Source organism: Rhyacophila brunnea, unplaced genomic scaffold (assembly GCF_057557595.1).
Source record: "Rhyacophila brunnea isolate RB1 unplaced genomic scaffold, BYU_Rbru_1.0 scaffold_23, whole genome shotgun sequence".
NCBI lineage: Eukaryota > Metazoa > Arthropoda > Insecta > Trichoptera > Rhyacophilidae > Rhyacophila > Rhyacophila brunnea.
The window spans coordinates 2,659,381-2,678,765 of record NW_028232893.1 but is presented as its reverse complement, the minus strand read 5'-3'; the positions used below and the strand labels follow the sequence as shown (position 1 = coordinate 2,678,765).

General features: G+C 36.8%; 1 protein-coding gene across 3 annotated transcripts in view; it reads right to left on the bottom strand.

Annotated features, from left to right (window-relative positions):
- Mhcl (Myosin heavy chain-like) overlaps positions 1-19,385 on the bottom strand; it is a 477,652-nt gene that overhangs the window by 239,343 nt on the left and 218,924 nt on the right. The window contains exon 2 of one of the 3 annotated variants that reach the window (XM_085950233.1): positions 233-1,505. The exons of the other annotated variants lie outside the window; for them this stretch is intronic. Coding sequence (XP_085806359.1) covers positions 233-1,387 — 1,155 coding nt within the window. The 5' untranslated portion in view covers positions 1,388-1,505. The remainder of the gene's footprint in view (positions 1-232; positions 1,506-19,385) is intronic. 3 annotated transcript variants of the gene reach the window in all.

The following is a 19,385-nucleotide window of genomic DNA, read 5'->3' as shown; positions in this document are numbered from 1 at the left end:
ACAGCCGGGCGAGGCCTTCATCCAGCAGTTGACCAAGAGTGGTTGCGATGATGTTGATGAGGAAACATGAAATACAAAGACGGATGTTGGAGGAAGCATTCGTAGATACATTGGAAATACCGATAGAGAAAATCCACTCGCTCAATACTCCTTGCTGTCTCGATCTAAATAAAATTAAACACACTGAGCCATAGATCATAATACTAAAGTAACTTAGAAAAAAAACACTTACCATCAATCCACCATCGTCAGCAAACTCCGACCCCATATCCCGGAGATCTTTCAGCAACCCCTGCCCATCCTTTCCAGGGTTCAACCCCCATCCGTACTTCCTGCGTTCGGCCAGATCCAAGATCTGCTGCCAGTATAGAATATCTTGAGTATTCCTCTTCTTTCTTACTATGCTGCCCCTGAGACTACCAGTGCGAACTAAACCACTTCCCTGTTGATTGCCAGGAGAAACTTTAGCGTGAATACTGTTCCAGGGAGCCCTGATCGTCGGAGATTGGATCCTGAATGATCCTGATCTTCCATTGAAGTTTGGAGACAACAATTGCTGAGACCCAGTAGAACTCCTTCTTGACACCGGTGGTTTAGAATTTGGTTTATCAGATTCTGCCCCGCCATTCTGTGGTTTGTTGTTATTGGTAATACAAGCTTTATTTTGTGGAGGTTTTTTGTCATTAATCATAGATCCGTCTGCCTTAACATCATCCACCGTCACAATTCCAACTTTCTTCTCACGGAAACTCAGCCTGCCTGATAATCTTCTTACATCTTTTCTGTCGAAACCTTCAAAGAAATTCGGGCTCTTTCCGAAACCTTTTTTATTTTGCGGAGAATCTTCATTAGAAAATTCTTGTAAAGGCGAAAGGTCGTCAGCAATATGGCAGTCGCCTTCGTCAGAATATCTCATTTTGGCCGTCTTCGCAAAAGACGCTTTCGTCGAAGCCAAATGAAGACGATCAGCAGAAAATATTCCTCTTCCATCATTTTGTTTAATATTTTGAACGCCTCCACCATCGCTAGGATCAGATCTTGTATTTTCACTGGAATCAGTATCACTATGACCTTCGAACGAGCTGGTACTATTACTGAAGCTTTTACCAGACTCCTGAATCACGTCTTTGTGGATAGGACTCAACAACTCTCCATTCCTTATTTCAATAAAACACTCAGATCCTTTAGTGGAGCTCTTATTTGATCGTATGCTTCCGCTGGAGTCTGACTTCATTATGGTTTTCGCAGCCGGGTCAGAGTTTCCACACGCATGGGCCTTCCCGGTGCACTGCTTGTGGACAGACGCCAGGTACGCCTTGGTCTTGGGCCCATTGGAACTCTCTCTGCTCCTGAGAGAGAGTTCGAAGGCCCTGTGTAGATGGAACATTGTCAGCAGTTCAGACGCAAGTAGTCGCCGCGCGAGTAATCACTTTCCATTTCGCACACGTCACGGAGCTGTCAGGCCACGTCACATCACCACTTATGTTATTATGGTAATCTCACAGCTGAAACGATCCGCGGAAAAATTATTAGTAAACGAGCACTTAACTAGATTCTAGCATGTAAGGATGACACTGCATTTAAAACGATTAATTTACTCTTTATATGGAGGGAAAAAATACGGGAATATTTAAGTAATCTTTTTATAATTTAGGTAATCGTACAAGTTACAAACCGTAATTAAGGGACGGTACCATAGAACAAATTAATAAATAGAATTCCGTTAGGCTATATTCCAATACACTACATTTTGACGCAGGGTTTTGAATGTATGAATGCCCTACGTAAATGAACCACGCATAGAGCAACAGTGTGTGTTGCAACCTTCAATACATGAATATTAAATGAGTGTCAGTGCATAAACCGAGAGCAGTTGTCAGTATTCGACGTATGACGTATTCATGACACGTGTTTAAGTTTATCCCGTATTATTCCTCACTCGAGATCGGTTACCTGCTACTCCTTACCCGTTAGGATTTCAGTTCCCATTATTTCTGAGTAACTAACGGCCACCCTTAACCGCAGCTATTGCTAATTCCCTGGGAACCAACGATTAGGTACTAAGCAACCCAGGGACGCCCTTAAACCCGCTGGATCAACGAACACATAAAGTTCATTGGATGTACGTGGTAGCGATAACTTAGGAACTGGAAAGACTGATAAGCGCTAGAGGAGGCCTTCATCCTCACGTCTCATATAATATATACATACACAATTATTTTGAAAACACTTCTGAGAAAATATATTATAACCAATAGAAAAAATCTTTCTGAAAAAAGTAAGACACCCCCACCCCGCAGGAATCGAATCTGCATCTTTCGGGTATCGCGCCCACGCACATCGTCCACTATGCTGAAGGAGTCATACTTAATTACAACAAATTTTAACTATTGGCCTTTTAATACTCACTGAAGCGCTTCCCTACTTTATTGTTTTTCAATTTGTGTCTGTCAGGGTATGGACCTAACAGATTGAGGAAGTGGCTGACATCCATTTCACGTAAAAAACAAAATCTGTTAATACAAACTTCTACTCTGTGGAAGCCCATATGATCCTATTAGGATCGTACATGGTCGAAAGAAGAAGCGCTTCCCAAATTGAGCTACTATTTAGCGATCGGCTTTTGTATTTTATCTATTTGAATGTAGGGCGATATAAGATACAAACTGACGACAACCAATCCTCCTAGGAAAGCTGTTAGATTCAGTCTTCGGGCAGACAGAATATTGTCGACAGCCCTACCGAAGAGAATAATAATAAGGCACGACCTCGCTTTAACAATATTAAAATAACAATCTCTCAAGAGTGATTGGAGATAGGTGGGGTCAGCAATTTCGCATGACTGTGCCTCTCCTAACGACTTCCTACTAAATTTACCCTCCCATGCCTCGCCACACTCACTTTAAAACAATGATTAATCAATTGATTAATCGGCCATTAAATAATGATGGGAAGCCTCGCTTCAGTGCTAGGCGCTGGCTATAATATAATTCCATAGATTGAGAATACTTGATGGAATTTGAATTCAGGAGCAGAATGCAGAAACATTTGTCATAACTAAAATTTCCTTAGCAGAAAACACTATGCAGAAACATTGTCCTTAGTTAAGATCATTTCTATTGAAAATAATACCATATTTAAAAATTCTCTTTCCTATAGTTTAGGTAAATTATTTTATAATTGTTAAACGATGACAAAATATGACAACTGCATTTTATAAATGAAATAACATATTAATATTTAATTATAATTCTCTTATGTTTCCGTTATCAGTCATTATACGTGATTCCACAGGCACCGCAAATTATTTTTTTAACATGATAACACTAGCGTCAAGTGTCATTCTATCATCTGGCATCTTATATTTCTGCGGGCTGGCGTATAAAAGTAAAATAATATTTTGCAAGCACAAGCCAAACGAATTAACACTATCAATATTGAGATATGGTTAATATGGATAATGAATTTGAGTGTATGGACTGTTTTATAGACATGCGAATTTATTTTGACAGCAGCTGTCAGTGGTAAATGGTAATACAGAAAGGGGCGTGTTCATAACAAAAGTAGTCTATGGTTAAGGATTCCTTAACTCTATACTCAGGATTGTCTATAGTTAAGTCATGCTTTTCGGCGACTTATCCTTAGGATCGAAATCTTAGATTGTGCATGCCGCTCTAAGTTATGTAGGTACCTACTTCAATTTGTGTCATTTGTGTATTTAGAAAAAGAGTATTACCACATTACAGTTAACAACCAATGCAAAATTATAGACGGTATGAAATTATAAATAGTCATGAAATGAATAAAAAAAGACTTAATTACTAATGGTTGGGCCAAATATGGTGGCCGTCAATCCTTATTTCCCCACCTACCTCACATCATTATTTATTATTGTCACAAGACCAGGTAAACAGAAATTACGGGTCATGAGACGACCGTGATTGCGTATACCGTATAACATAATATTAGTTCGAGCGACATCAAAAGAGCGGTCATGCGCGGGCTTGTTATAGCTTAGCCGTCGTTAAGCATAGATTGACTCAAAACGCATATGTTTGATCTTCGTTGCGCTAAATCTGATATGGTTTGAGCGAACGTCGCGTCTATCATCCATCCTGAACTTTTCATCATCATTCATCCTAAAACCAAATGAAACCGTGAGAGTGACATTCCGAACCATCCGTTTACACAGTGCGTGAACACCGAACCGCCTCCAGCGCGCGCCAGCCCTCTCAACACAAAAGGTCAGTGTCTGGCATCCTGTGTAACCCCCCCCTAGATCTGTAATCCACCACCATCACCTTCAAATTATAGTTCACTGCTTTAAAAGCGACACCATAATATTTTTAATTTGGAATTATTGACAATCTTACCGATTGTTTGGAATAGTGGTTATGAAATAGATTTTATTTGAACCAATAGAAATAGCATAACCAATTAAAAGGACCAGGCCGGTTGTCATTTTCTGACTAGAAGAAATAAAAAAACCGTTGAATTATTTGTTATTTCTAATAATATGTCATTCCTCGATAATTTAAAGTGAAGAAGAAATATTCTACTAAGTAACATTAAAAACTAGTATAGAAACTAGCATTTCACTTCGCCTTAAAGGCTTTTAAAAATAATACATCAGGATACACACCACACTCGCTGTTAAATAAATGTATTTATTCACTACTTATTTAATTCATTCTGAGCATCGGCAGATGAAGGGTAGAGCTGGAATTGACGCTCTCTCGATTGCAATGGTAACCTATGCCAGATGGCTCGGCGCTTAACCCCCGCGACCCTGATCGCTCTCATGTCATGTCGCCAGTAATAAAATCATATTATTCAACAGTCTACATCCACGGCGAGAGCAGAACTCTGAGACGACATTAAAATAAAAAAAATTAAGGGTTGCCAACTTTTACATGTAGGTACAACTAGAAGAAATGCGTTTTTACCATATTTTTGGATTATTTCCTTGTTTAGATGTTGACTTGAGCTGTCATGTGCTGTCATAGAGTCTATAGACTAAAATATAATAAAAACTCTTAGTGTACGTCCTGAGTGGCAGCGTTCGGCGCAGCGTTCAGCGTTTTGCGCAACTCAAACGTATAACCGTGTGTGAAAATGTTCGTAGACAATGTCTTTTTTTGGTTATACATTTATACGGTTATACGTTTGAGTTGCGCAAAACGCTCAATGCTGCGCCGAACGCTGGCACTGAGGCCTCACACTTACGCGATCATAATAATCTAAGTACGACCAATATTTCCGTTGCATTTTCAGACACGGTTCGAAACATAATGCTTACTTTACAAGCTATTTCGCGTTTTCAAGCAAGTGTTCATATTTTCGTCAAAAAGACCTACCTCCTACACACATCCTCGCATCCATACATCCTCACTCTGGTGTGAACGGTGACCAGCTACGCTCACCTACCAATGGCTATCTCTTCAGACCGTCTCCAATTTTTATTACAATGTATTGTCCTTGCGAAAACATTAATAACAGAAGAAAGCTAAAGGCTCATTTAGACGAGTCACTGCGGATGATTATCCACAGTGAATTAAATGCAGGCGTTCATTTTTTGTTTACACGTCGTATCACTGAAAGTGAAATACACAATTCATCCAAAATGGCGTCAAGTGAAATTACGGTGCAGGTTGGAATTCAAACAATTTGTGATTGTCTGTTATATGAATGCAGAAATTTCATCGAGAGAAAGAGGAATAGGAAAAAGAGTCGTTTGTGGATAAAACCAGAGACTAATACATGGGCAATGCGACGTAATATCTTGGGGAATATGATGACAGTACAAAGGGGCGCAGTGCGCATGCGCAGGACTTTTGGAATCATCCGCAGTGAACACAAAATGATCAAAAAGGAGAACCAGTTGAACTTCATTCACTTTGATTCCGGATGATAAATCGTTGATGAATGTGCGTTTACACGGGTCCCTGAGGATGATTCCTCCGCGATGATCGTCAAAAGTGAATCATGTAAACGGGATTTAAGTTAAGTATCCAGAGCAGTGTTGCCATATTTTTCTATGCTGATTATAGGACAAAGGCATAAAAATTATAGAATTTCTCTATAAAATATAGTACAGGAACATTTTTCGTCTAGAATCGTTTAAAATTATAGTATTTTGGAATATTTGGCGTAAAATTATAGTATTTTACATTTTTCGCGGAATCAAAATTATTGAATTGTACTATATTTATAGTACGGTTGGCAACACTGATCCAGAGTGAAATAAATTCAAGGTTAGTTAATTGGCGCCCGCGATGATACAGTGGTAATGCCGCGTGTTCGAATCCCACCTCTGGAAAATTCACACGTTTTATATCAATGTGTGTTTGAATTTATGTGACCAATAAATTAAGCAATTGGATAATAAAAAAAAACTCTATTAAGACACCTCTTCTGAAAAAAGGCCAAGATCCCGACCGGATTGTAGACCAAATATACTTATTACTTTGTCATAATTAAGTATGGTACCTTTAGCATAGTGGTCTGTGTGCGTGGGCGCGAAACCCGAAAGATGCAGGTTCGATCCTGCGGGGTGTCTTACTTTTTCAAAAAGATTTTTTCTATTGATTATAACATATTTTCTCAGAAGTGTTTTCAAAATTATGTATGTTTTATTACAATCAAGTATGTAGGTAGATTGTATCATAAGTATGGATACATATCTACTTATTGAGAGAAATCAATACTTACGCAAACCGCAAAAATGTATGAAAACATTCACGTAAATTTAACCGAAAAAATAGTAGCAAAAACTGTAAAATATTTTCCATATTATTTTGCTCAACAATAGAGTGTGCAAACAATGTTGCAATGATGCAAAATCGGGAAAAAATGACACACTTACTGTAGCACCGATACTGCTTTTATTTCCCACAAGTATTTTGTAATCTATTACCTCTAGGTAACAAAAAATTGATTCCCTTGTTAATATTGCAATGGTTATGAGTTATGACTATGCTAAAAACTAAAATTCACCTATTATCGATCGAACGGGTTTAAGTACCAATACGCGACAATAAATATAAAAGAGTCAGACGTAAAACTAAAAATAATCACAGAATTAATCATTGAATTGAAAACGTGTTCAAATACGAGGAAATCATATAAGTAAAAGGTTGATTAATACCAATTAATTTTTAAAAAAATACAGAAAAATCGTTTGTGATTTTTATGATTAGAAAATAGTCTACCTACTTCTCACAGGAAAGGAATACATGAACACTAACGAAGCCAAAAAACTCACTGTTAAATATTTTTAAACGAAAAACGTTAAAAATTGTTATTGTTTAATGTTTATAATGTTTGAATGAGAGACCAAGCGTTTAAATTATAGACGGTTGCTATAAAAATAAAGAATTTTTACACCATTAGATATATGTAGAGTTTGGTATTTCCCGAGAAAATCTCAATCTCGAGATTCGGGATTTCCAGAAAAAAAATCTCGAGAATACTCGAGAATTCGGGAAATGTAAAAAAAAACCTGTAAAAAATCCAAAAAAAATAAGATTTTTTTTATGTAAACAAAATAGAAGTAGGAAAACAAAAATAATTCAAAACATTACTTATTAAAATAGGATTTCAAAAAACACAGACTGTCAATCGCGTACGCTTTTGAGACACTAAATTTCCTGATGTTGCAAAAATTGCGGTAATTTTGAGTCGACGTTAGCTTCATTTTGTTAAATGCCCCGATCAGTCCTTGAACGTTTTGTGTTTTCTATCCACTTTTTTATATAGATAATCGTTTTTTCAATTAATATTTAATAATAAATAAATTCCGAAATCCGAGAAAATATTCTCGAGATCTGGGATTTCCCGAAATGTTAAAAATTTTAATTCTCGAGATTCGGGATGGAATATCTCGAAAATTTCTCGAGAATTCCCGAAACCCAACTCTAGATAATATATGTACATACTCCAATTTTGTTAATAAAATTGGAATATTATATTACTTATTCATACACATTGCAATAAATCTTGGACAGTAAATATGTAATGCCAATTGACTCTGGTATGAATGACGAAATTCCTCGTAGAACCTACCCAACTGACATGAAGCACGTGTGATGCCTGAATAGTATCATCTAAAGTTGCGTGCCATTGTGTTTTGGGCGTAAAGTGTTCAACCGATGTATCGTACCAATGCTCACGTATGCATATGATAATGGGCCCCACATCCTGAAGCGGGCCCCCAGGGCAGTATCTTTGGCGCTCCCCTCCCACCTATCACGAAGGTTAAAGACAGTCTGATGCTCTACAGTGGCGTTTTCCAAAAAATGGTGTCCGAGGTCAAATAAAATTCAGTGTATTTTTAGCGATTTTTTAACACATCGAATTATGGAGTTGTCGAGTATCAAAACACAACAACCAAAAATTGGTAATAACTGCTTAGTGAAATAGTGCCGCAGGAGACTTTTTTTACTATTAGACCAAATTTCAGATGTGTGTGTTTATCTCATCTCTCCCCCTGAGCCCGGGCCTCTAGGTTAGACCCCTGTCAGCGCCCCTCTTGTTGGGGCCATGTATATAATACATGGACCCTGAATGTAAAAAAAATCCAAAAATTACGAGTAGCGCAACGTGGCATGGAACGGTGCATGTTGGGCATAACGCGGAAAGACCACAAAAGAAGCAAAATAATAAAAAGGAAGACAAGAGTACCCATTGTGAATTTTGTGGTTGTGAGGTCGTTCATCAGATGAATTAACAATGGCCTGGACGCGCATTGCCAAACTCTACTTATAAAAAGCCAGGCAGAGGCAATCTTCGCGCCTATATCTATGTAGCTTTTGGCGACCGCATTTCAACGTCACCCATAAATACTACAGCTCTAAACCCTACTTACCGGAAATCAGTACACCGTAGTAACCTTTGGCGCGAACGTTGCCACGCGCTCACACAGATATATAAAAGTATCGAGTATTGTCGTTCGGCGAGTGGACAACCGCTGGACAAATGCCATCATACAATCGTATCCAAGTGCCACTAAACGATCACAAGTTCTAGAACTAGCTGAATGGACAAACTCATAATTTTCGGTGGATGTACATTGCAGCGAAGACTTAATGACAAATAATAGCGGAAGGAGTTAGGGGATGCTTTCATCTGGCAGTGGATCGACCCCTGCTGATGATGATGATAGTACATAAGTACAAAAACCATATTTTGACCACTTTTAAAAAACAAACGAAAACTCGATTAAAATATTTAGTTGGTTATTATCTTTTTAAACAAATTTAATTTTGATAATATTTAATTGACGTTTTCTATAGAAAAGTCGTCGGTGCCGATTTAAAATTGAGGAAACCTAAGAATTGTAAAAAGTGTGATGACATGTCACACATCAATACTGAAGGAAGGGCAACCGTTTCGTAACGAAAATCGAACGCCATCTGTCAATAATTAGGAGCGCGCGAGAAAAGTATAAAACGAATTTGATTAATATTGGAAACGGAAGATGAAAGGCGGCGCGCGATTGGTCGCTCGCACGACGGACAGAGCCATCATTGGTCAGGCTTTATGTTGGCGTAGCGGTCCATCGCGAAATAAGAGCACGCTGAAGTAAATTGCAGGAGTCGCCAATCGCACATGTAAAATAAACTTCTGCCGGTTTTTATATCTAGAAGCAAATACGTAGAATTTAACCTTACAAGGCCTGAACAAAAACGAACCATAAGTGCGAGTGAGAAAGCATTCCGCACGCTCATATATCCGCAATGTGCGTTAGAGTAAGATTTAATTTCTACGGCTAAATTAAATATTTTTTGTACACGTCGCCGGTAAATATTGATTTGGATGACTACAGTCATTTAAAAACTGCGGGCACGTGTTGCTGAAATTTATTGTTTTGCTTTAAATATAAAGTCAGTAGTAATTATTTTTAGTTATTTTTTATGGTTAACTATTTATTTATTTATTTAGAAAAAGAGTATTACGGCATTACAGCGATTGGCCAATGCGCCATAATACATATTAAATACAAAATGATAAAAATATCTTAATTACAAATAACAACTAATATAACAAGAAAGTAGAAAAGACAGTATGTGTATGATAATATATACAATTATAAATTTAACCTATTTAGCACGTCCACAAACATTATATAGTTAATAAAAAATAAATCAACCATTATGGTGCCATCCAATAAGCTAATTGCACGATACACAGCATCATGAAACATAACATCTGTCCTGCGACGAGGTATCTTGAAGACCGTGGAGCTACGAGTGATATTAGTGGGAAAATGAAAATTAATATTTGCCAGTATATACGGATTGTAAATGAACCCACGAATAAGTAAAAAGAAATGCTTTGAAAGAACAATCACTCTTCGGGTAGACAGGGATTGCATTGATAGCATACCCAGAAGAAAACGAGTCGGGAAATTCATTTTATTATCATTATCATAAGGAAAGAACCCGTATGTTCTTAAGTAGAGAAATCTACTATGTTTTATTTAAATTTGTCAGCCGTACTGTGAAGCAACATGGTGGTATAACGTTTCATTGTTAAGTTAATAAAAATAAAATCGAGGTTCCACTGTGCTAAACAAGCCTTCATTTTGCCAAACAATATCGACTCTCTTTATACTATTACTCTGATAAATACCCATATGAATCTGAATGAGTGTGACAATAAATAAAAACAAGTCTACAAAAAGAAAACAGAATTCCACAGTATCATATTTTGCAACTATCACGATCATCAATCGTGAGGTTTACGACATAGAAAAAATAAACACGTAATCGTCATAGAGCGGAATGCAGAAACATTTGTCATAACTAAAATTTCCTTAGAAGAAAACACTATGCAGAAACATTGTCCTTAGTTAAGATCATTTCTATTGAAAATAATACCATATTTAAAAATTCTCTTTCCTAAAGTTTAGGTAAATTATTTTATAATTGTTAAACGATGGCAAAAATATGACAACTGCATTTTATAAATGCAATAACTATAAATACATATTAATATTTAATTATAATACCCTTATGTTTCCGTTATAAGTCATTATACGTGATTCCACAGGCACCGCAAGATATTTTTTTAACATGGTAACACTAGCGTCAAGTGTCATTCTTCACCTGGCATTTTGTATTTCTGCGGGCTGGCGTATAAAAGTAAAATAATATTCTCCAAGTACATGCCAAACGAATTAACACTATCAATATCCATATTGAGATACATTGTTAAATGAATTTGAGTGTATGGACTGTTTTATAGACATGCGAATTTATTTTGACAGCAGCTGTCAGTGGTAAATGGTAATACAGAAAGGGACGTGTTCATAACAAAAGTAGTCTATTGTTAAGGGTTCCTTAACTCTATACTCAGGATTGTCTATAGTTAAGTCATGCTTTTCGGCGACTTATCCTTAGGATCGAAATCTTAGATTGTGCATTCCGCTCATAGATGACGACTTTCCTTTGTTTCAGTGACGACTAGTAAAGTTGTGATATGAAGTTATGGCAATTATATTACATAATAAACTATTTTTTTATTAAACAAATAATTCACATGATTTTAAAATGTAACATTCTTTATTCAACAGGTATAATTTGAAAACACCTCATATATACTAGAAAAAATATATTTGGAAAAACAAGATAATATTGATACTTTGATTTAAAACATAAAAGCCGACTGCTAAAAGTATTACTCCCCTCCGGGTCCGGAAACGAAAGGTCGCCATGCATTCGAGTATACTTTGACCACGTTTCCCATGGAGTATGTGGTACCTATGGAATTACATAAAAATAAATATTGACAGGTGGAAAGAGCCATGCATAATCAATCACAATATGAAGACAGGAGACGTTCTTGAGACTCCTTTACTTGAGCTTGTATGGATACTACATGGCTTTACCCAGCTGACTGTCTCTTAGGTATGCCTTACATACTGCAGTCTGCAATTTAGAAGAGATCTTTATTTAGCTACGTATTTTTTTTGACGCATACGAGGTATAAATGAGAACTCTTCCATTCTGGACAGTGTTGACCTGTGTGTCCCTGATAACTATCTTAGAAATAGAGAGCATCAGTTGTTTATTCTCCAGCTTGGCTTTATCCAACTGACTTTCTATCCTTACATACTGCAGTCTGCAATTTAGAAGAGATCTTTATTTAGCTACGTATTTTTTTCGACTCATACGAGGTATAAATGAGAACTCTGCCGTTCAGGGCAGTGTTGACATGTGTGTGTCCCTGATAACTATCTTAGAAATAGAGAGTATCAGTTGTTAATTCTCCTAAGGTGCAGAACCAACCTGCCACTGGTAATGCCAATTGGGAGGGCGATAACTATGTTCAACCAAATTGCTTCGGGTGTTGATATATTCCACTTGCGTGAAAGTGATTTTAGGTGGATGCTATTTTATAAATTCTTAAAATAGGGTCTCCTTAGCAAACTCGGTGTACTTCTTTTTACTTATATAGATGTATAATTGTATTTTCACTGCTTTTGTATGTTTATATTATGTTCTCTTTTTATATTTTCATTTTTATTCCTTTTATTACTTTTCGTTTTCTTTCTTCTTTATAATAATGTTTCATGTCATATTGTGAACGTCTTAAACTTATAATTTGTAATGTCCGCAAAATGTTAAAAAAATAAATAAATTGATATTAATACTATCGACTGAGGGTACTTGATGGAATTTGAATTTAAATTCTAATGGATTCAAGCTCTGTACTATTCCATTTGAGTCGTTTTTGCGACCCGGGTTTCGCCTTTCGGCATCTTCAGGCGCCGTGTACACTCACCAAAGGTAAACACACACTGACAACGAACTCTCTCTAACGATTTATTATATAAGCTAGAGTAAAGAGAGTTCGTTGTCAGTGTGTGTTTACCTTTGGTGAGTGTACACGGCGCCTGAAGATGCCGAAAGGCGAAACCCGGGTCGCAAAAAACGACTTAAATGGAATAGTACAGAGCTTGAATCCATTAGAATTTAAATAAATTGAATTAAATCAGCATTCATTCGGTTGAGAGAATCTGCATGCGTGATAACAATATTGTGCATGTACCTATGTCCTAACAAAACATGGCGCGCGTGCATCTTCAGAAACGCATGTCGTAAATCCGCATTAAAATTGTGACGCGCGCATCTTTCCCGTAACATCGGAAAACGTAAATCTAAAATTATTACTAGTGCCGCGTCCACACGTTACAAAGTGAGTGGCAGTTAGCGAACCGAGAGTAAAAAGAAAACATTTAAAAACCGAGGAAGATAAAAACCAGATGCGAACATGGCAATTAAAAAGATCGATATAAGTGGCACCTATCATGAAAACAGGGTATAAAATCAATGTGTAAGAGCTTAATTTAAAAGCCTTGGATATTAAAATATGTCGTACATCGCTCGAGGCTTCTGTCGGCTATTTTTTGTATTTTCTGTTAATTGGTTTATCGGTCATCACCGTGGAAAGTAGTGGTAAAGGGTGAAGGTAGGCTGTTATTAAGATATGACATAAAAAGTGCATTCTAAACATTGTTAAGACGGTACTCGGTGAAACGGTAAATAATTTTTAACTATAGGTGCGATGAAATTGTGGACTCGCTGGCAATCGGAGAGCGAACGTCGAGCTGTGAACACGTCAATTTGTTTCGTGATGGCGACGGGGGTATTAATTCTTAAATCGTGTAAAGATGACTAAAAAACGTTACGCATTTACTTGAAAGAAAACATGTCAATGATTTTTTTATTATTGTTACTAATAGAACAATAAACAGAACATTAAATGGACGCATGTTGGATTTATATGACAAATTATATTTCGTTCGGCACGCGTCATTTGCACAATCCGCGCATCGCCTACCCACGATCTTTTAAGAGCATGCCTCAACTGAGGTATAGCCTTAATCAAACGTATTTGTTTTCATTGACCTAAAACTACAATGTGTATATAGTGTTTGTAAGTTTTAAAATTTCAATTAAACCCTGCCTAATCAACTCGCAGTATATAAACGACAAAAAAAATTCATTTATCCATAAAATACCTAAAATTATACCAATATACGATTACATCATTTTTAGACATTTTATTTAATTTAATTTCAATTTCAATTTCAATTCAATTTCAATTTAATTTCAATTTCAATTTCAATTTAATTTCAATTTCAATTTTAATTTATTTTACATATTGTGGACATTACAAATTATAAGTTTAAGACGTTCACAACATGACATTTAGAAACAAATAAATATTATTAAAAAAGTATTATGTAATATTGTAATTATGCAATATTAAGTTATTCTATAGTATAAATGTGTAAATACAAAAAATATGAAGTATATAGGTACAAGGAAGTACACCGGATGAGTTAAGCAGACCCTATTTTAAGAATTTATAAAATAACGTCCACCTATACTCATTCTCACGTAGATGGAATATATCAACATCCGAAGCAATTTGGTTGAACAGAGTTATTGCTCTACCAATTGGCATCACCAAAGGCAGGTTAGTTCTGCTCCTCGGGAGAACAAACAACTGATGCTCCCGATTTCTAAGATAGTTATCAGGGACACACCAGTCAATATTACCAAGAATGGCAGAGTTCTCATTCACACCACGTATTAGTCGAAAAAAATACGTGGCCAAATATTGATATCTTCTAGCACTTAAACTACAGTATGTTAGCATACCTAAGAGAAAGTCAGTTGGATAAAGCCACGGATAGTATCCATATAACCTCAAATAAAGGAGTCTCAAAAATTTCTTTTGAACTCGCTCCACCATAAGGTCATATTTCAACTGATGCGGGGCCCAAACAATCGACCCACTCTCAAGCCGGCTTCTCACTAAGGAATTATAAAGAATTAGAATATATAGAAGAATATTTTTTATCGATTATGGTCATGGCCCCGGTCAGGGGACCGGCGTGCCGAATTGACCAGATAAGTGAGATAAACACAGATCACAAATTTGCTCTAATAGTCAAAAATTAAAATTTGGTTTTACGATGCAATTTTTAACTGTGTGACGATACTCGGCAACTCCATAATTCAAATCGATTGACATATTAAAACTACAAAAAATCGCTAAAAATACACTTTAATTTTACCGCGTACACTATTTGAAAAACGCTACTGCAGTGCATCACACTGCCTTTACCCTTAGCGATAGGTTGGGGGGCCCGCCAAACATCCTAGCCTAGGGGCCCGCTTCAGGATGTGGGGTCCATGATTATGGTTTAGGTAAGGCGTAATGAATTAAAAAAAAAAACTAACCAACACCATCTGTAAAAATGTGTATTCTTAATTCAACGAAAACAAATAAGTATGACGAAAAAAGTGTACACTAGGATTGTCGGATCGCCCATAGCATATGCACCTAAACTATTATGGTTTTGAATTTTAAAAGTTAGTTAGTTAAAAAAAATACGTATGACTGACAAAGTTTAGTGTGCACTATTTATGTCGAATCTTAAGAGCATACTTCAGTGAAACGGCAAATAATTTTCAACTACAGGTGTGACGAAATTTCGGACTGGCTGCCAATCGGAGAGCGAAAGTCGAGCTGTGAACACGTTAATTTGTTTTGTGATGTCGTCGAGGGGATTAATTCTTAAATCGTGTAAAGATGACTAAAAACGTTAACCATTTACTCGAAAAAGAAAACATGTCAATGAATATATTATTATTATTACAAATATAACAATAAACATAACACTAAATGGACGCATGTTGAATTTTTATGACAAATTATGTTTTGTTCTGCACGCGTCGTTTGCATATTCTTCGCGTCGCGCAGTCACGATCGTTTTAGACCGTGCCCCAGCTGAAGTATAGCCTTAACGGTCTACCTCCACCCCACGAGATTCAAGATACTGAAAAGTAAGCATGCCTTGCAGAAAGGCAGTCGGAAAATAACCAATTGACGAATTATCGAATTAAAGAAGTATAGAATATTAGTCCTTCACTTATATTTCACCCAGAACAGAGGTATTTGTCTTCTCAACCGTCCATTAGCAATCCCAAGCAATATTTCCCATCCAATGGCCACCGCAATGCTCCAGCTGACAGTCCTTCGTTTGCGCAAGACTTGAGTAACAGCCATATCGCATCACAGTCGACCATTCCCGGCCCACGCGCGCGATTTACCGATTTTATGTATTTTTATTTCTAATGCATTTCCAATTCATTCGAATTGAATTCGAACGAGTGTGTAACGCATGTCCACTAAAAACTTTACGACACCAATAGTTATGCATTAGGCGGTGCAATTATGTGTATACACGCTCGATCTATTGCATTTTAAAGTCGAATGTAGAAACCATAATTAAATTAGTAGGTACGTAATAAATAGATAAATACTAATGTAGTGGAGACAGTACAGCTTTTTATTTTATTTTATCTCACACACTTAGGCCTTGGCTCACGCAGAAACTAAAATCTGACGAACTGGTTGGTGATGCAACTCTTAAACTGGCCGGTGACTGATACTTCGCACACGGCGCTACTGAAACCTAATAATTTCATAACCTCAAACTGTCAAACCCATTGTCTTTCCTACTTCATTCTAAGCTTTGTCTGTATATGGGAATATTCTGGCAGCCTGTAATTATACAGGCAGGAGTATTTTTCAACATCTGTCACATATTTAAATTAAAGATCGGTTCGCCCATCTTTAACTTTTGGCGTCTTGACTTGTTATTGCTTGTTGAATTCAGTTCAGTGCTACCCAATGACATTAATATGGACGAATCATCTGGAAAAGAAAATGACACTCACTTTATTGTCGGGTCTGCCGAATGGCAGAATCTGTTCTAACGCCATTACAATAAAGGTGATATTGCTATAAATTCCTGATGCTTTTTGTTGGGTCTGCCGAATGGTTCGGTTCGAACGGATTCGCTCAAATGAACATTGACATTAGAAATACTGCTCTAACGCCATTACAATAAAGGTCATATTGCTATAAATTTCCGATGCGTGATATCGCATAATGGAATTGCGTGACGTCTACCTATACATGCGAATGCGCGAATTTACTTGCTAGCTACTGTATTGAGTGAGTCGTCCATTAATAATGTCATTGGTGCTACCCAAGGCCTGAACAAAAACGATGCATGAGTGCGAGTGAGAAAGTATTCGGCACCCTTACAATCTCTGCGACACGTGCTAGAGTAAGATAAAAGGTCTACTAGCTACAAGCCAGTTTCCAAAAGTATCGCCATTAAATCGGGGCGAAACGCTTCACATAGCGTCGACAACTTGCGAGCTCGTGTTGCTAAAATTGATATTTTTTGTGTTAAACATAAAGTCAGTGGTAAATATTTTTGGTTGATTAAGTAGAAAAGATGGTTCTGTATGTTGTCTTAAAATGTGGAAGCCGTACTGATAAGCAAGAAGGTGGTATTACGTTTCATAAGTAAGTTGATACATGTTCGTGATAATTTATTTGTATTTTATTATATATTATAATATCAGTGACCTAGTGTTTCTTTAAAATAACTTAAATTATAGATATCTTTATCTAATGGTTGCATTTTGACCGCTTAAAAATACTATATAACGTAAAAAAATAGAAAATTATATTTTAATTCTGAGCGTCTAGTGCGAGCACTTTGGGCGAGCACTAGCGAAATGGTCTATGGTCTCGAACATTTTTAGACGAATGCGTTCGCTCGCTCACAAACCAAACGCAAGGCACGCAGCTTCATTTGGCAATGCAACGGGTGGCGTCTAGATGTATCTATAGTCTAAGGTGCTACCAATTATTTTGGTAAGAAAATATGATTTTTCATCAAATCTACTGATAATGGTACCACTGTGTTATGGGTGACCGGAAACTGAGAGACTGGGAGACTAGAATGTCGCGTCTCTTCGGTTTAGGTAGCGGAAGTTTTGAAACTGAGAGATTCCAGTCTTGCCATCAGCGAGCCGCCATTGAAATACATTAGCTAAATACTGGAGTTTCAGTCTCGTCTTTTTTGAGTATTCACGCGAGCGGATGGCCTTACATGTAGGGAATCCAATCCCGAGCCAAAATTTTGATCCCGGCATTATAATTTGACGATCCCGGGATTGGCATTTTTTTCGATAGTTAATATTATTTTTTTACGATATACAAATAACATTGATAAAATCGGTCAAAAATGTCGAGTAGGTAGGTACATATAATAATTTATACTATTTAAGATAATTATTATTAATATCGTGTTCAGATGTCACTGAGACTTGAAGCTTTCGAGACGTGGCTGTATAGGCGCATCCTCAAAATTCCTTGGACTGACCGGGTGACAAATGTTGAAGTTCTCAATCGAATGGGGAAGGACCGAGAAGTTCTACGTAGTATCAAAACAGGAAACTACAGTACCTCGCCCACATTATGAGAGGACAAAAATACAGCATTCCCCAACGTGTTATTCAAGGAAAGATCAATGGGAAGCATAGCAGAAGACGGCGCCGCATTTCGTGGCTTAAGAACCTCCGTGATTGGTACGAGTGCAGCTCCACTGAACTGTTCCGGGTAGCAGACAACAAAGATAAGATCGCCTTGATGGTGACCGACCTCCGCTACCATCCCGCACAATAAGAAGAAGTTCATTCAATCTTGGAAATACATAGGTTTAATGAAGTAAACAATATTGTAATATTAATGATAATGTGAAAGTAAAACAGTTTTATTTATTTACATATTTAAAAAAAATAATCAATGAGAAAATTAAAACATTCATAAAATTCGGCGTGGGCGTTTAAATTGTTATGGATTTAGTAAGAAGCACAATAATTATTACGTATTACAAAGCATGATAAAATGACAGTATATTAAACTATGTTTTACGTATAAAGGTTTATAAAAATACTTTTGAATTTAGATAATTTCATGAAACGGACGAACTGCACGGAACATCTACATTTTGTAAACTCTAATTGACAACTGTGTACGTTTCCGTTGCGTTATGGTCTATGCTCTATAAATGAGCATAGACAATAACGTGTCAGTTGTAGAGTTGTATAAAACTTCTACACATAGAGGTCCTAAAAACGCTATAGCGGTCACTATACATGAGCTACTATTCGTCATTCTACATCAAAATACGTTAAGATAGAGACGCCAGTATCCAGATGGCAAACTATATTATATTGCACATAAACACTTTGAAAATATTTCTAAATATCAAGTCAACAATGAAAATATGAGCGCCGAAGAGGCGTAACCCGTTCGGCGCCTGACACCGTCATTATGCTGTCACTAGGTGACAATCATTTTCATAATTTTATTTTAGACCACGCGTGAAAGTGAAAATTGATAGACCGAAATCTGGTACGCTTTATTGTTCACGATTAAGCGCGTTTTTGCGTTGCATAACTTCTCTAATGGTTTGCGGACGCCCGCACCTCCAGCATTAA